This window comes from Abramis brama (genome assembly GCF_963993115.1).
Source record: "Abramis brama genome assembly, chromosome: 25".
NCBI lineage: Eukaryota > Metazoa > Chordata > Actinopteri > Cypriniformes > Leuciscidae > Abramis > Abramis brama.
In genome coordinates, this window is record NC_139987.1 from 23,523,625 (window position 1) to 23,541,741 (window position 18,117).

The 18,117-nt window shown below is 37.4% G+C and overlaps 1 protein-coding gene across 2 annotated transcripts; it reads right to left on the bottom strand.

Annotated features, from left to right (window-relative positions):
• On the bottom strand, window positions 1-15,547 carry hapln1b (hyaluronan and proteoglycan link protein 1b). 2 transcript variants are annotated; one of them, XM_084104471.1, is made up of 5 exons: window positions 15,360-15,547; window positions 5,789-5,933; window positions 4,183-4,545; window positions 2,174-2,476; window positions 1-1,990 (listed from the first exon to the last, which is right to left on the bottom strand). In XM_084104471.1, exons 2-5 carry the CDS (start codon window positions 5,892-5,894, stop codon window positions 1,701-1,703), a joined length of 1,062 nt encoding a protein of 353 aa, XP_083960597.1. In that variant the 5' UTR covers window positions 5,895-5,933; window positions 15,360-15,547; the 3' UTR covers window positions 1-1,700. The 2 variants fall into 2 exon arrangements, with proteins under 2 accessions (XP_083960597.1, XP_083960596.1); XM_084104470.1 differs by lacking the exon at window positions 15,360-15,547 and adding an exon at window positions 6,465-6,980.
• Between the last annotated feature and the right edge of the window lie 2,570 nt (window positions 15,548-18,117).

The following is an 18,117-nucleotide window of genomic DNA, read 5'->3' on the forward strand; positions in this document are numbered from 1 at the left end:
TCCAGTTCTAAAATTTATTCTGAAGTCTTGTAAACAAGGCACATGTACAGTTGCCAGAGTCAAAACAAAATGAAATGAATATGAATACATATGCAATTATTTTGAAACCTTTAATATTTAGAAATATTTTGTGGAGCTGGTCATTTAGTGTAGCGGCTAAAACTCTTGACCGTAGTTCTAAACTGGCTGTGTTGACTCTAATAGTAATGATAACAAGAATAAAACAATATTAAGTTGTTTTTGTCTTAGCTTGGCAGTCTGTTTTAATTGTTTATTTCCAAATGCCTTGGCTTGACATGTTTTTCTGAAGGTCTACTGCTTCATAGACAAGACTGAATGCAACATGCTAACTATGCACTTTTTTGTTGTGCCATTATTTTTTTTTGCTTCATCTTTGAGTAAACCTTTACCTGCAAGGTCGATTTTTTTTCTACAATAGAAGATAAATTTCATTGTGCTGTTTTTCTTTTACTAAGTAACACAACATGGTCATTAGCACTGTCATCTTTTTGACCACCTCAGTCTTGCTATTTGTAAACGGTAACATGCATAGACTAAAACTACTCATCACATGGGCTAGAAACTGGGCCGTGTGCTTTCTTTAGCACGACTTCCTCTAGCAAACTAATTTGTATTAACATTTGGCACCATCGCTATGGGCTATGTTTGAAGATAGGTTTTCTATGGTGTCATGAATTGATGAATTTCAGGTCTGAAATAGAACAGAACAGAAATACTAAAAACAATTGATTTACTTTTGAAACACAATGTTTTTGTTATGATGTCTGTGGTATGATAACAACAAATTTCTTCATCATCCTGGAGACAAAAAAACTTTGACAGTGACAAGGTCAATACAGTGGAGCTCTGAAGTTCTTACATTGTGACGTAGGGGAGACATCTTATAAACACATTGTTTCAAGAAAAAGATAATTAACATACATTTATAAACACACTACTTGTATATTTCAATAGTTAAAAAAAAATCACAGAACAATGTTTTGTTTCTTAATGCGACATATGACTCAACATGGTTTGGTCCACACATAAACTGTTTTTGAACTAAATTTAAAAAGGTATGTTTTTAAGAAATAATATAATTTAGCACCCTGTAAGGATGGCAAAAGGAAAAATCACGTTCATTGTGCCATAACTTTTCTGTATGGTATTTAGCACTTTTGTTGAATTTGTTTTCCTATCAACAGAAAATATATTTTCCATCATGCTATTTATATGGGATATGATGTTCTTGAATGACAAACTAATTGCCCAAAGGTATCAGTTGAAAGTATTTAAGCTTTTTTGTCATTCGGTTCTAGAACATCCCTCAAGCTACTGCATGCTAAATGGAAGAGCACAGTGTGAATTTCTACTGCACTCTTGTCAAATATCTCTTCCTTCAGCACTGCTGTACTGTATATGATAGTTCAGACCTGAAACACGTAGCTATAATTTCTGTGGCATCCTATGAATACTATTCCTGTCCTGTTGCCATCTTGTAGTGAATTCCTGATTTTGAGGGAAGAGGGCGCCTGAGGTGCCTAATCCTACAGAATCTTTCCTTCAAACAAACACCAAATACTTTCTTTATCCTCAAATCCTTCTGTATTACAGTATCTAGAGACTTTGTCACAGTTTTAATGCACTCGAACTAACGTTACATTATTACATTTAGTTCGTGAGTTGTATGGTTTGTATGCTCAGTTGTCACTCTTGTAGCAGTAGACACCGTAGAGTTTGTGCTTCTTGTCTGGGAATCCAGAGAAGCGTACGGCGGCCTCTGTGGGACTGCACCGTCTGCGTGGTCTTGAGATCGGGTATCGTACACTACCGTCTGCCAGCCAGCCTGCGTCGCAGCGGTCGTAGCCCAGAAGCTTCCATGCTGCGTACATCTGCCCGACTTTGGCAATCTGAGCACCATCCTTTTGACATGCCTGCACTGCTTCATTATATGTAAGCTTGGAAGGGTGTATCAAATAATAGAAACGTCCTGGAAAAAAGAAAAGGGAAAGTGTTTATTTTCAAAGCCAATCATTTTCATTAGAGATTCTTTGCATGGCTGAACTCAATTAGTTTTTTTCTACACATTATGTATCAGATCAGTTGCTTTACATTTTTTGGATTTGCTAGCCTATTTTAAATGTCTTTTATCAAACAGTTGGAAAGGACCAACCTTTGTAGTTAGAGGTGAAACAGAAGACATCATATCTTTCTTTTTGCTTGTCACGCATCCCATAATTCCTCACACCGGGAATGGTGTTTTTGCCTCCACATGGCTCTCTGGGTTTGGTGATGGGGTATTGCACCGATCCGTCACTGAGCCACCCTGCATTGCACCAATCCAACCCGTCTCTCCAGGCATCATACAGCTGGTCAAAAGATGCCACAATGGCATCCTGGTCACTGCAAGCTTTCTCAGCATCAGGGAAGTTCAGGTTGTAACGACCCAGTCGAGGAAAATATGGAAACACAATGCCTGTAGAAAGTCGAAGACCAGAAAAGGTATGAAATTGTATAATTTCATAATAGAGGTCCTTTTATTATGTGTGTAATCTGGCAATAATCAAATTCCTGATTGCTAAATCAGTTTTTTTCCAATGGACCATCTAAATTTTGATTTATTGCATGCAGCTGAAGTAATGCCAAGAATGCAGACAGCAAGGACCAAATAAATGTCCCATTATTTGGCCCTGATTGCTCTTGTGTCAGGATCTTGCTGATGGTCCAGATTTAAAAGTTGTTCTAGTCTGCATTATAAGACTATTAAATAGTGTGTACCTTGCACACAGTGTGAAGAGAGTCAGCACAATGCTATCTCATATCTAATTGGCTTGAGGAACAGCCAAGGATGTTGCATAAACTGTGTATAGTATTGTGTAATATTCCAAAAAATCCAGCCCAGTGTCACAATGGTAATGTTGCTGTAGCAACATTTTTACATGCACCAACAAAATGTGGCCACTTTAGAGGTTACCATGTTTGAAAAGATGCAGAAGATGTACAGAATATAGATAGAAAACAATTTGGTTAATGATAACGTACAATACTTGCATTAACACAACTAACCACCTGCTAGCCATGTTGTTCACCAGCAAAACTTCAAGCATCTTCAAGCACCAAGGTGAGACTTAACAAAATCTTCTGAAACAAAACTAAAACTACAGTACCTTAAAGGATTAGTTCACTTTCAAAAAAACTTTTGCTGATAATTTACTCACCCCAATGTCATCCAAGATATCCATGTCTTTCTTTCATTAGACAAAAAGGAATTAAGTTTTTTGAGGAAAACATTCCAGGATTTTTCTCCATATAATGGACTTCAATGGCAACCAACTATACCAATGTTCAAAGAAGGTTCAAATGTCCGTCTCAATGCAGCTTCAAAGGCTCGACACAATCCCAGTCGAGAAGTAAGGGTCTTATCTAGCGAAACGATCGGTCATTTAAAAAAAAAAATATATATATATATACTTTTTAACCACAAATGCTCGTTGTGAATCTGTACCATCTCTGAGATGTGCCACGCATTGCGTCATCACATTGGAAAGGTCACGCGTCACGTCATCTATCCAAGTTATTTGTCTGTGTACTCCGGTTCAAAAAGGTAGGGAAAGGTGAAAAATTCCATCTCATTTTCTCCTCCAACTTCAAAATCGTCCAACATCTTTGTTTTAATTTATTAAATTTTTTTTTTCTTTTTTTTCGTTACCTTTCCAACGTGATGACGTAATATCAGAGATGGTACAAGACGGGCATTTGTGGTTAAAAAGTGTATATATATATTTTTTTTTTGTTGTTGTTGTTGAAAATGACCGATCATTTCGCTAGATAAGACCCTTACTTCTCGACTAGGATCGTGTCGAGCCTTTGAAGCTGCATTGAGACGGACATTTGAACCTTCTTTGAACATTGGTATAGTTGGTTGCCATTGAAGTCCATTCTGTGTAGAAAAATCCTGGAATGTTTTCCTCAAAAACCTTAATTTCATTTCGACTGAAGAAAGAAAGACATGGATATCTTGGATGACATCGGGGTGAGTAAATTATCAGCAAAACATTTTTTGAAAGTGAACTAATCCTTTAAAGACCTGGTGTTGTGTGACTAGGCTAAATGTTGCTAGAGGAACATTTCCTTGAGATTGTGCAGGAAAAACCAGCAAGATAACATGAATCTATGCTTTACCTTGCAGGTCAAGGGATACAACTGCTGTATCATCCTCCAAGCCATCGATGACTTCACACTTGTATTTCCCATAATCCTCCAGCATGATCTCAGTGATAACCAGTGAGGCATCATTCTCGCTGGCAGCCTGAAGGTGCACACGACCATGGAATTGACCATAGCTCTTTTTGTGAAAGCCCAAAGCTACAAAAACATCAATTTCCTTAAGATAGTCTGAAGTCAGTTTAGTCCATTTAATCCTCAGTTTGGGATTTGGGGCAGACGAGGGATCCCGGTTGAACTTGCATGGCAGTGTTGCGTTGCCTCCACGTTGTGAAATTACTTTGGGTTGTGCTGTGTCAACTGAGAGTCGGGGGCCATTTTCTAAAAATCAAAGAAAGTGATATTCAGATATTAATGCAAGTAGTAAGTAAAGAAATAGATACAATATTAATGCAGATTGCAACTGATTTAATAGCCATGGCTCTGATTCTTTTTGTCCCTGTTGCATTGGTTGGTGTCCAATAACAATAAGGCGTTTCACAAAGATGATATTGTGAATCTCTCTTTGTCTTATTGCTACATGCTGTTGTGGTTATGCAAATACATTAATCATCATGTTTGCTACATTTCTTAGGAATAAAATTCCCCTACATGTTTATGACAGAAACTGTGTATGCTCTTCCAATGAAGACACTCCAGTAGGTGTTGCTACTCTTGCAACCATTTTAGTGCACTTACAACTATAGAAATGCCTGACAGTTTTCATTTATAAATAACTGTTAGAGGGATTTGTATATCAAAATAAAACTCTCCCATACTCTTCCCCATAGACAGGGTGTCAGATAAGGATCTGAGTTAGACTGTCACAAACAAGTTCTCAACAACACCCTGTTTGATCTGATGAAAACCTGCAAGTTATCCGGTCAGCAAAGACACACTGCAGCTAAACTGCAGATGAATTCAGCTTCTGCTAAGGGAATGCTTCTCTGTCAAAACATCAACCAAGCTTTAAAATACAGGCACTGGCACAGTGTCCTAACCAGGTGCAATGCAACAAGTTTTCGTCTTTAAAATGTTGGAAGGTAAGTGCCACATGATTTCCGTTTTTTTGAACAAATGGGATTTCACCGGTGGCTACTTTGCATGATTCAAAATAGAAATTGAACCCAAGCTAAGACTTGTTGTGCATTTGATGTGGTTGTTTGGGTCAACATTACAGAGATAGTTGTTATCACTTGTCATTGCATCTTTTCTTGTCAACACATTATGGTGTTTTTATACTTAATATATTGTTCACACAAACTGATCTTGGTTATTTTGCATATGCGGTCAGGGAGGCTGATACTATTATCATATCTCAGCGTGAGTAAATATGGAGCTTATCAATTATTTAACACTTGTAGTAAGTAATTCCAGCCACTTTGCGTCCTGTGATGGGAGCCAGAGGGTTTTGAATCACCTAAGCCAACACCCAATGAGATAATTACGGTGAGTGCCCCTGTTAAGAAATGCTGGAGGGGGAGCACCATTTAGGGGATGGGCAGTACAACCCCCTCTCTATCTCTCTACACTCTCTTTCTACAATTTACTTTCACACACAAACACACCTTTTCCCATCTCTTACCTGATATGTATATTGTCCTGTAGTGTTCCAGGTCACTGTATGCATCATCAAAGTTGTCAGCTCGGCTCTCGGAGAGGACCAAGAGGAAGAGAAGCAGGAAGGCCATCTTGATTTATAGCACCGGGGGGTTGGGGGGGGTACTTCACTACATAGAGAACACAAGAATAAGGGCTGTCAGACAGTTTGCATTTTACAAAACCATTTATCTACTCTATATCCCAACTAGTTCATATTATGAAGGAGACATTCTTTACAGTTATATTTTTAGGCTTTATGGTGTTTAGTAATAGAGTTCAGTATTTTGTGACTTGCACCAGATTGCATGCACGTTTCCATCTGCAGTAACTCCCCAGTGCAGTGCTGTCACCTAGACACAAGCGCACAGTGTCCTTTTCGCCACATCGTTTAGAAAGACACTGACACAAAAAGGACAGCTACAGAAATAAATGACTAGGACCGTTAAACTTTTCAAGCATGCATAAATCCCAATTAATATCAGTGCAATCCGACAGTGCTGCAGGACTGCCTCCTGTACCCTTCACCTTAAGAGGCACTGAAGTGTGAGAAAAGTGCAGTTAAGATGCTCACTACGGCACAAACTAGCACAAAACTTTGCAGGCACACTTCTACAACACAGTTCGTTTCCCTACAGACACCAAGCTCAGAAAGGACTTACCATCTTACGGAGCGTGTGCTCCCAGCCACTAGCGCATGTGAGGACGGCTACACAAAAGATCAGGTTTAGAAAGTGTGTAGACTCTTCCCTCTCTCTCTGCAGTCACTCTGATTGATTCGTTTTTTCTTCATTCATTTCAGAGTGCTGACGCACTGAGGTAGTTCCTCTCTACTGCAGTCAGCAGAACTGCTCTGCAGAGTAACCAACCCCCCCAAACCCAGCCTGCAAACAGTCATTACGCATACCAGGAAGCCACCGCTGATAACAGTGAGGACTCGCAGATGCAGTGCCCTCTCCTGTGACAGATAAGTTACCTCGGTACAGTGAGCTTGCTCAACTGTGACAAGGTCAAATCATATGGGTTCAGGGTAGGAGAAGGATACCAAGTCCTCTGTTGCAAAAAGAAAAAAAAATAGACGAAAGCTCTAGGCATTGTTTCAAAAAAAGTAATACCCTGCATTGGGTAGGGGCTTGGAGGACGCCACATGGGTCTGCTGTGCTGAATTATCCTACGAGGCTATTTTACGGCACAACTATTACTTTTAAAAGAATTTGTTCACGCCCAAATGACCCTAAGGCCTTTTTAGTGTAACGACTGTCAAACATGCTCTGTTTTGCATGCTGACGGTTAACCAAACACAGACCTTTAACTCTTATCCACACTAACTGTGCTGTTGACAGAGAACACTGTTACTAACCACATTCCTTTGTGACACTCCATTGTATACAGTGAGGTCAAGCACAGGGAAAACAATCCATGCCTTGAGTTTTTAAATGTGGGTAAACGTCCTAAACGCATAGACAGCAGTTGATCAGAAAACAGCAATGGTTTAGAAACAGTGCCAGACCACCAGCTAATTCACAGCATCACAAGAATCTTAGTCTTGCACAACTTGAGAACTTATCTTCTGGGAAGAGGCACCGATTCTGCAATTGGGGGAAAAAGTCCCTTGTTGTTGAAATCACTTGCTGCCAGAAAACAAATCTGATTGGTGAATTTGCTTTAAGACAGCCCAGTTTAAAAAGTGACTCAATACTCTAATACTTAACCTTGTACTCCTCTTGTTTTTGTACATTTAAGGCAGGTTGCTGTTACCATCTTGACATTAAATCCTGATCTTTGAAATAAGCATTGCCAGCATAATTTATTATTTAACAATAATGCCAATTTTTCATTAATCATGCTCAAGGTCCTTGACCAGGTCACTTGCAAACTCTTGCTGCAGTGGAATAAGCAGAAAACCATGGCATCAACTGTGAAGAAAATAAATAACTTGTCAACAATCTGAGGTCTGGGATCGGTCCTGATTAAACATGCTTGTTAAACTCAAGCACAGCTTGTCCCAGATTGTTTCTGTATAACTTTCCAATCCTCATATGGAAATCTCTTTTGCAAGACCCAAACCTTTCTTTTGTTATACTTTTTAAGGGAATGATGTAAAGTGTTTAGCTAACTGGGCTTTTAAGCACGTCTATTAGTGTCATTTTAAAGTGATGTTTGATAGCAATGGCTCTGAAATTAACCTTCCCATGTATTCTCATGTAAATAGTACTTTTTAATTCATTGGGTATGGCTTATAAAAAAAACTATTTCAAAGATAAAAAAAAGATTTGTGTTTCTGAATAGAACTAAATATTTACAGTCTTTACTTAGAACTTTTGTTAAAAAAGTATTTTGTTAGTACAAGAAAATATTCTGCTAGACAAGTCTAGGTTTGGAGACTAAATGCACGACTTGACAGTATACAAAGTTTGACTACACAATGGTCATTTAGACAACTTGGGGGGCATTTCATTATGTCATTCCTCAACAAATCCTACTGGTTTCTGAGCAGCTGTAAAACTCAGGGAGATTATGGATTCTTTTTGGCCAGAACCTCATTCCCCTTTGACCCCATTCCCTAATATGCCAAAACATAATCCCTTAAGTGGTTGATTTGAGTAGTCGTCGCTGATCACTTTACAACACTATGGGGGCTATTCCTTTCTTCATTTGGAAGTAGATCTCGAGAAGTGATAGTGGTTGAGTTTTTTTCACTTTAATTTATTGAGTGCCAGACAAATATAGAAAAAATTTAACTTTCAGTGATCCTGCATTATGCTAGTCAACCTGATTTCAAGCAATGTGCTCTTTCAGAAAGCACTGCAAAGTATAATTGCAGTTTGTCAAAGAAATGCAATACATCTTTACTAGTAATGGACCATTATATATAATCCATACTGATTAATCAGTCTACATTTGGCCATTTTAATTACGGTAAGATGTTACCTAAACTTACAGCACAGAGATGTCCTTTAGCAATCCTAATACCACCTGATAGCAGAAATAGAGAGCATGCTCTAATTTCAATGTGAGATGAATATATGCGCATGTTAGATTAAGATTTAGTTTGTAATGGGTTTGGTAAATGGGTTAATTATTCTTGCGAGGAAAGGTAGACATAATTGAACGGCCTAAGGCAGTAAACCTGCTGAGTCCACAATAGACCTGTGCAGATGGCAGTGGTGATTTTCAGATGAATACAGAACAGGTCAACATAAATAGATGCAGTGTAAACCTGTGATTTCAATGACTCGTGCTTAAAGCTTACGTTTGATTCTACAAAGTGCATCGTAATACTTAATCTCCATAACATCAATAAGAGGACTGTTTTCACCCTTCAAACGACTCGCTGTCTTTGAAGGCCACACAATCTTTCTGCACCAGACATTAGGCTGATGACAGTGTATGAATAGAATCCTAAAACCTCTCATTTACATTGAAATCAGGCTTATTTTTAATGTATGTCACTCACACAGGTTTTTCTCAGAAACATCCTGTTTAATTTACTCAACATGTCCTACCATTAAGATACATTTAGTTATAGTAAAATATCTGTCTTATTTCGGGTTCAGACTACACAATATTTTTGTCTGTAACAACCCAGCAAGCAATTTTGCATTTAAAAGACATCCAAAATGTAATAGACGTCTAACCATAGCCCAAGAATAGACACACAGGCTACGCATAGAACATGTCAAAGAAATTAAACCAAACACCTTGTAATCACTGTTGACTTTGCTTACATGATGGAATATCATACATCTCGCAAGTTATTTTGGTAAAAATGACATACAACCAAATTCAAGGTTATTTTGGCTAGAAGTGGTTTACTAATTTTTGTGTCATGCCACACTTTCGTTTTCTGGAATATCTGCATTGGTTTTTATAACAATGCCAAAAACATCAACAACAACAAAAACAAAATGGAGGGGGTTTTTTTTGTCAAGTATTTACAACATGACAATGTGTAGCCGCCACGCTGGACTACTGCGTATTTTGAGGCAGTGGCAGAAACGTAGGAGGCTGGTATGAGCGGCTTTATTCCGTGCCGTTGTCTTCACCGGTTTCAAAACATGTCTCCATTATATTTTCATTTTCTGCTCGTTCTGGACTTTGCAACAACATAACCTTGTTTCTGATAACAATGTCTGACTGAATTTCCAGAATAGGATTTCAAACCACATAAACAGATTTGTAGAATATCGCATTTCATGTGATTTTTGGCCATTCACACTTGCTATATCTGATCGGATTTCAATCGGATATGCACAAAAATCGGATTTGGACTGACAGTTTGATCGTAGCCATAAAAGCAGTATTGAGTATTGTTGCTATAGCTCCATGAACCTTTCATCCATTGCATAATTCCACCTATAGCAGCACCAATGCCATTGTCTCTTTCATTTCACCATGTCTGAAAGCTGTGTATGGAAGAGCTTCTATTGGTCAATGCCACATATGTGACAGAACCCGTCGTAGAGGACCGGGAAAAAAATTAAACATGCTAGTCTTTCTGTCGGGACGTAGTGAAACGTCGCACACGCTGCATCGGTTGTCGTCTACTATGACACACTATAAACGATTGACTCTTGTGCCCAACGTGCATTGCCGTATACAATTAAACACAACACCCTACGTCAAAGGGATCATGCCAAAATCGTGGTGATATTGTGTAGTCTGAGCCACATTGAGTAAAAAAAATTTTTTGGAGACATGATTCACTCTGTTTGAATATCTTTACCCTCTTAACAATTTTAAATTGTAATTAAATACTGTGTAGATCTGATGCTTTCAGGCAACATTGATTGAATTTTGCTTCACCTTGTGCATTTCATTTTCTAGTCTAAACAGTATGGAAAGACCCACTGACACTTCTGGAGATTTAGCACACCAACATGGATAAGACTGGCCCCATTGATGGGGTAATTGGACGGGTCATTACGCAGTCTTCGGTTACCAAAGCACCACTCCCAAAACTTAAGAGCCATGTCACAACATTTAAAATCTTTCCATGTGTTTTCTCTAGAGGTCAGGCGTGTGTTCGACCTCCACTCTCTGCAAGCACTTAATAAAGTGAGTTCATTTCATGGACTCTGTTCTCAAGTCAAATCCATTTGTTACAGGTGTCATTAGGCAGCATTTTTGTCATGGAAGTTTATTACTAGACATGGACGTGGTTTGTAGCCTCTTTTTCTTTTTCTTTTTTTTTTGCATTCTGTGAATTAAATAAATAGGCTAAGTGACCCAAACAAATAAAAATATTCAGCATTTATTCATCCTCATGTTGTTCCAAACCTGTATGATTGGAATTGTACTGAATTATAGATTAGTTAAATGGGGTTATCTTCTTATATTAAAATATTCTAATATTTCACATTATTTGAGAAACAATATGCACAGGTCAGAAAACAGTTCAGCCATTCACAATGAACAATAAAGAGACTCTGTTCGGGATAATACAAAGAGGCTGTCTAAGATCCACATATTTTGTGGTGTGAGGTAAATTAATAAGAAATACATTTTTCTGGTAACATTTTACGATAAGGTCTCATTTGTGAACATGATGCAATAGCTAACATAAACTAACAATAATAAGCCTTATATTTTACAGCATTACTTTTTGTTAATGTTAGTTACTAACAAAGATTAGTATTATTATTCTCCTCTATTTTCAAGTATCTTGTTGGATAAACATAAATAACCCATTAAAGATGCATTAAGCCACTTTTCAATGTCTAATAAAACTGGTGTGTAACTAATATTTTATCAATTTCTGCTTAATTACGTTTGTTTTCAGTTTTTCAAACCTATTGTACAACATTGATAGATTTCTTACCCTAATTTGTGTCACTCCTCCTGATGCAGTGCCATTTTTTTTTTCATATAGTAAACTGTTTGGAAATTGATTTGGTGAAAACAAAGTATACAAAATGGGATGACTATCCTAAAATTTGTAAATCTGCTGTACTGTGAATTAATTTGGATTTTACTTAAGTATTTTCTGATTGCAGCTATATTTCGAAACAATTTTTGTCAAGTATTAGACAAAATGCTTTAAGTGGAAAAGCTTACGGCATCTTTAAAGCAAAGTTCCAGTTTCATTCATGTTTCATTAATTTAATGGGGGGGAATGGCAGTTATGTAAATATAGCCTTTCATTTAGCTTGTACCTGCTCCTTACTGTTTTTATAGTATGTTCCATGTTCGTTTAAGACAATGTACCTCCTATTCATAGACTCCAGCTTGAGGAAGGTCTCTGTGCTCAGTGTATAAAGAGCCTTTGACTTGGAGGCACAACCTGGGCGTGTTAACAGGGGTGCTCATACCGACTCCAAAAATGGAATCTTAAGGCGTCACTGGTGGATAGCAGATGGACTTCTTGATCGGGCAGCAGCAGGTAGCATTCTTGAAATCAACAGCCATACTTAGAAGGCAAAAAACAGAGCCTGTTACTGAGTCTATTTATTTGAAAGCTAAATATTCCGTACCACAAATAAACTGTTAGTTCAAGAAAGAATATTTTCTCCTAGCGCTACATGGGGCAAGTTCATGCCAATCCACCCGCCCGGCATCTCATTAGAGTTCTGTGGGTTTTGACGTCACCCTTGCACCACCTTAGTACACACAAAGAGTCCTCAGTGCTGATGCATAAACTAAAACCATCTCTCTACAGCATCTTCACCCAATCCACACATTGCTTCGACAACCCGGATACTCTCCCACACCCTAGAGTTAGACCTGCATCTCCAAATTTATACCATAAATGAAAATGTATTAATAGAAAACAAAAGGAGAAAATAGGCTGTGTTTGTTCCCTTTACAGGAAATGAAGCATTTTGAAACATTCATTAAAACTGAAATATGCAGTTGTAAGTGTCCTCAACAAAGGTCAGCTAATTGTCTCAGTCCAAATAGCATTTTTCAATCTCAGTGTTGGGTTACACTTTATTTCAATGGTCCACATTAGACATTCTACTAACTATAAGTAACTTTGTAACTACATGTCAATTAACCCTTATTAATTTGCAACTATTCATGTATTTTAGGCCCTGTTTACATCTTTTATTAAGATGTGTTTTGGATGATTAAATCACAAGTCAGTGAGGGAGACACATTTATACCTTGTGTTTTAATCTGTCTCTTTTCTCTGCTTTCGACCACTTCTGTCCTGATTTCTTCGAGGAGAGGGTCTATGGACGGGTAAATGTAGACTTTTTCAGATCTTTCGATCTAATGGATGAAATAAGCTCACTCAATTTACATATAAACACGAACGGAGAGGGCGGAAAAACAATACGGAAAGCAGCAGCTTTAGTTTCTGCTCTGACACTGTGAGTCAGGAATGGTGAGAGAACATTGTGCTTGGTATGTTTTTCGTCTTCAAATCAAACTTGGCTCAAAACATTTTAGACCCTGTTTACACCTATATTTAGTGTTGTCCAATTGTGATTGGATCGACCAAAACGCATCTTAATACCTGGTGTAAACAGGACCCACAGAGTGCCTTTTGACCTTTTGAAAGGCAACACATTCCCTAGAAGGTCACAATTAAAACTAAAAGAGTTTTATAGCTTGATGTCATAGGAGATTTTTTTCATTCATGAAGTTACATCAAGAGCTTTTTATAATGTCCAAAGAGCACAGCAACTCAAGATCCCAATACAATGTAAAATGGTTCTTCATAACAAGATGTTCTTTGCTAAACCTAAAGTGCAGCAAATAACCAATGAAGAACATTTTGATCTTCTGAGTAGATCTCTATTCAAAACTTATTAACAACACTGATCTAAGCATGAAATGAGCAATGTTTAATGAGATAAAACAGACTCTGAAGTTATGCAAGACATTAACCTGGAGGAGACCAGGGGTGAAATTAATTGCATCACCCCAGGCCACCCTCATATACATCACAACACTGTGGAGAATAAGGATGAAAGGTCATTTGGAAAATTGACTGGTTTAATGTGCTCTGGCAACCATGTAAGGAAAAGGTCAGAGTTCAACCATGTTCATCACAAACCACTAATAGGCGTATCTTTGAGAAAGCTGGCAACATGACCTTGAGATCTGCAGCCGAACAGTCTCCAGACAGATCTGATTAACCACTGCTAAATAGCAAACAAGGCAACATGCATTGCATTGACCAGCTTTAGTTAAAGAACCCTATGTCTGCTGAAACAATGGTGTTACCACCTTAAAGACCAGACAGACTGAAAAGAAACTATGCAGTTGCATGGTATGAATATATAAGATAGAGCTTCTTTTCATAAGGAATATATCCAGGTCGATCTATATATAACTGGGGTAAGAAATTTAGGCAAAATGTCCCTATAGTGGCTTACTGAAGCTCAAGATTAAAGGTTGCTCCAAACCGATAGATGGCAAACTCTGTCCTCCATGCAATACAGAGTGCTTCATTCATGTGTCAAATAAAGCCATGCATTATTAATTTATACATTTAGCCTACACACTCTTGGCCCCTAATATTTGTTTAACCAGCTGTTCCTTCTCAGGACTTTTGCCTGTATTGAAGTGGACCCTCTGTATGTGCCTATTTTGCCCCGTAAGAACATTCTGTCAATGCATGGACTCAACAAGCAGGCTTTTTACTCTGCAGAATGTGGGATACTCTTGTTGGTCACTTTGGAGCCAGGCTGTCTCATAATTCATTGAGAAATAACAAGGGGAAGTTGTTTGTGTTAATGTTAATGGGAGTATTCATGAATTGACTCAACTGCTGGTAAACCACTAAACAGCTTTAGGAAGCCATGGGGATAAAACAAATTGACTTGAGGGAGCGATTGAGACATATATTCATCCATTATGAATGCAATTACAGCTCTGATTAAACCTCAAAAGATTGCCAAATCATAATACTGAAAAACAATATTGTTAAAATGTAAACTATATTGAAAAACAAGTTTACATTGGCTGGTTTAAGAAGAAAAAAAATGATTTACTCAAAAAATGTTTTGGTTTAACCTTCAAGCAAAGAGCACTAAATATTTTCCTTGGAATAGGCCTATACTTGATTGTCACATGACAGCAGAATGGCTTAATGCATGTTGGTTATGCCATACAGACTTTTTTAAATTCATATTTTAATATTTAAAATACATTAGCTTTTCTGTTTTTAAGAAACAATAATAAAAGCTAATACTAAAGTAGGCTATTTACTAAAAAAAAAATATATATATTCTAAACATTTTAATGAGTTTTTTTTTTTCTTTAGCACATTCTGCAGAGATCATCATCATTACCGAGACTTTACTGAGACAACAAACATATTTACGAGCTTTTACGATTTACCTAAAAGTTTCAGTGTATTTCCAAAATAACACATGATAGGCTAAAACCATGTAACAGTTTAATACGTTTATGAATGTAAAGACTATGCAGACGGTCACTAACAGAAACATAAGTTCTGTTCTACAGGTGTTTTATTCGTATCGACGGAACTGATGCGTCTTACTCAAAAAGCCTATAAATGAATTTATAATCACAAATAAACAAGTAAAGTGACTGAACATTCGGTCTAAATGAAGAAGGGATGTGAAGTGATAGGCTCTTACCTTGTGAAGCAGAGCTGTGCGTCCTGCTGAATGATCTCTGATGGGCTCCGGCGTCAGAACTGCTCGCAGATTTTCACACACGTCACAGAACAAGGCAGAACCCGCGGGAAAACACGCGCGCTCACGGACAGTAAGAGGTTGCTGATAGAGACGCTAGTGTGTCATCAAGAATATTACAAAGTTACACTAACCCGTAACAAAGTTGCTTTTCAATACAGTATATCCATACATATATATGTGTACACTTCGCCTACAATATCTAAATCTATTATAAAATATCGTATCTTAAAGCCTGCTTTACTTCTTTACAATTTTTAACTTGTCAAACTAAATATTAAATGTTTCTGAAGAAACCATGTCATCACCTTTATTATTCAGATTTGTTGTCAGTCCATATTGCTTCAAAGTTTCTAAATGGCTTAAAATATCTTCTTTTATGCTCCACAGAAGAAAGAAGTGTATGTTTGGAAAGACTTTTTTTGTGTTTATTTTCTAAATATCTTTCATAAACACTTTGCTCAGCATTTATTAATCTGAAGCCACATAAATATCCTCTCTGCATGTTACCAGCTATATGGTCAAAATGAAGAAATGAGAAACTTTTCCTTTTGATAGAATTTAGAAAGCATGCCGCTATAATTCCAGCCTAATTTGGTAAAAACCTTAAAACATCGTTTGTAATATGCCCATGCTTCATTTAGAGAAAGCACTCTTGAATATCTCCATTGTGTAAAGATAAGTTCGCAAATCCATTTTTGGTGATTTCTTAGAATTTTCTGACAGCATTAGTTAATTTGCTTTTCCACCTTAAGACATTTTTTACCTTTAGAAGGAAACTTTCACCCAGCCAGTTTCCACATGACGAAATGTTCTTTCTGTAAATGTTTGAGGTAACTACAAAACAAAACATAATCATCACTATATAATGAATGCAGAATAATTCCACTCTGAACATATAAGACAGATCTGATGTAGCAGGTTGCCCAGTGTAACAGTGATCATATCTGTTTATTTGATCCAACATAGTCTTAGCTTTACAGCAGTTTAATATGTATTACTTCTGGACAGACAGACATTATTTTTATGAAGTCTATGTGCATATTCCACATATCTCTTCTGTTCTTTCTATACAACTGTTTCTAATGCATTTTCAGACTGGCATATAAAACATGCAATGTTTTTCATTATTATGATTGTATTAAAATATATTTAAATGTACATGAATGCATAAGGGAAAGTGTTTATTTAATATAGCTATGATGAAACTGTAAACTAGAAGTGGGCGGTTTTTGGCCAGAATTCACTGTGGACCACGCTTGATGCCAAAAGTCTGGCTCTGCGAGACTAGATCCAACACACTGTTCTTATGTCATCAAGACAGCTGAATCTCTGACCAAAGGGTAGAATATGACATTCCTTAGATGTTTTGGCACTTGCGTCATCTGTGTACAAAATACAAGATGTCTTATAGGCAAAATTATAGGGGAATTGTTGTTTTAGTTATGTTGTGCTAATTTAAAAGCATTTCTTCTGTGCTCATGCACAGCCAAAAGTTGGCATAGGTCTAAGAGGAAGGCAGTAAACACGAGAGAATATGCAAACGCTGAGCCTGTAAAAGTTAAATTCAAAGAAAGATGAACTGACCACTTCTCTCTGGAGTTTATTGATTCTGGCATGCAACCAATTACATCATACCTCAATCTACTGTGGGTTTTATCCAAAGACATTCCATTAGCTTTTTGAAGGGGAATATTATATGTATTGGCTGTATTAGGCAGCTTGGATAATGGTGATTTGTAATAGCGGAGCTTGACTTAAAATACATACTTAGAACTTGAGTTATTGACTGCAACCACCCTAATCAACCGCAAAGCAATAGAACAGCTTTGCTTTGAAAAGGGGACTTTTGCATGAGCAAGCAACTCTAGTTGTTTCTATTATATCTGCATAGTTTTAAGATCATTTACAGACATATTGGGAATAAGGTAATCTTGATGGATTTGTTGAGTACTTTCCAGATCTGTCTAAATTTGTATAGAAGACCCAAAGATTTAAAGGATTAGTTCACCAAAACATTTCAATTCTGTCTTTAATTATTCTGTCATTCCAAATCCATTAGACTTCGGTTCAACACAAAGGAAGATATTTTAATGAAATCTGAGATATTTCTGTCCCTCCATTGAAATCTATTCAACCAAAACTTCAAAACGTTCATAAAGAGATCGTAACATAAATCCATATGAATCGAGCAGTTAAATCCAAGTCTTCTGAAGAGACATGAGCACTTTATATAATGAACAGATTTAATTTAGGCTTTTATTGATCAACGAACAGTGTTTTCAGCTTCAATTCTGGTAAATGCTTGCTTGACGCGTGAGAACAAATGAGGTTCATTCTCGTGTTACGCAGCACGTTTGAGCTTCAGCAAGAACCAATGAGGTTCATTCTCGTGTTACGCAGCACGTTTGAGCTTCAGCAAGAACCAATGAGGTTCGTTCTCGTGTTACGCAGCACGTTTGAGCTTCATCAAGAACCAATGAGGTTCGTTCTAGTGTTACGGAGCACGTTTGAGCTTCAGCAAGAACCAATGAGGTTCGTTCTCGTGTTACGCAGCACGTTTGAGCTTCATCAAGAACCAATGAGGTTCATTCTCGTGTTACGGAGCACGTTTGAGCTTCAGCAAGAACCAATGAGGTTCGTTCTCGTGTTACGCAGCACGTTTGAGCTTCAGCAAGAACCAATGAGGTTCGTTCTCGTG

Excerpts from the sequence above, each read along its gene's own strand:
- hapln1b (XM_084104471.1), bottom strand. The coding sequence starts at position 5,894 with ATGGCCTTCCTGCTTCTCTTCCTCTTGGTCCTCTCCGAGAGCCGAGCT. Across the intron at positions 2,477-4,182 it reads TGTATCCCTTGACCTGCAAG|GCATTGTGTTTCCATATTTT; the intron begins GTAAAGCATAGA and ends GACTTTCTACAG. Across the intron at positions 1,991-2,173 it reads TTTCACCTCTAACTACAAAG|GACGTTTCTATTATTTGATA; the intron begins GTTGGTCCTTTC and ends TCTTTTTTCCAG.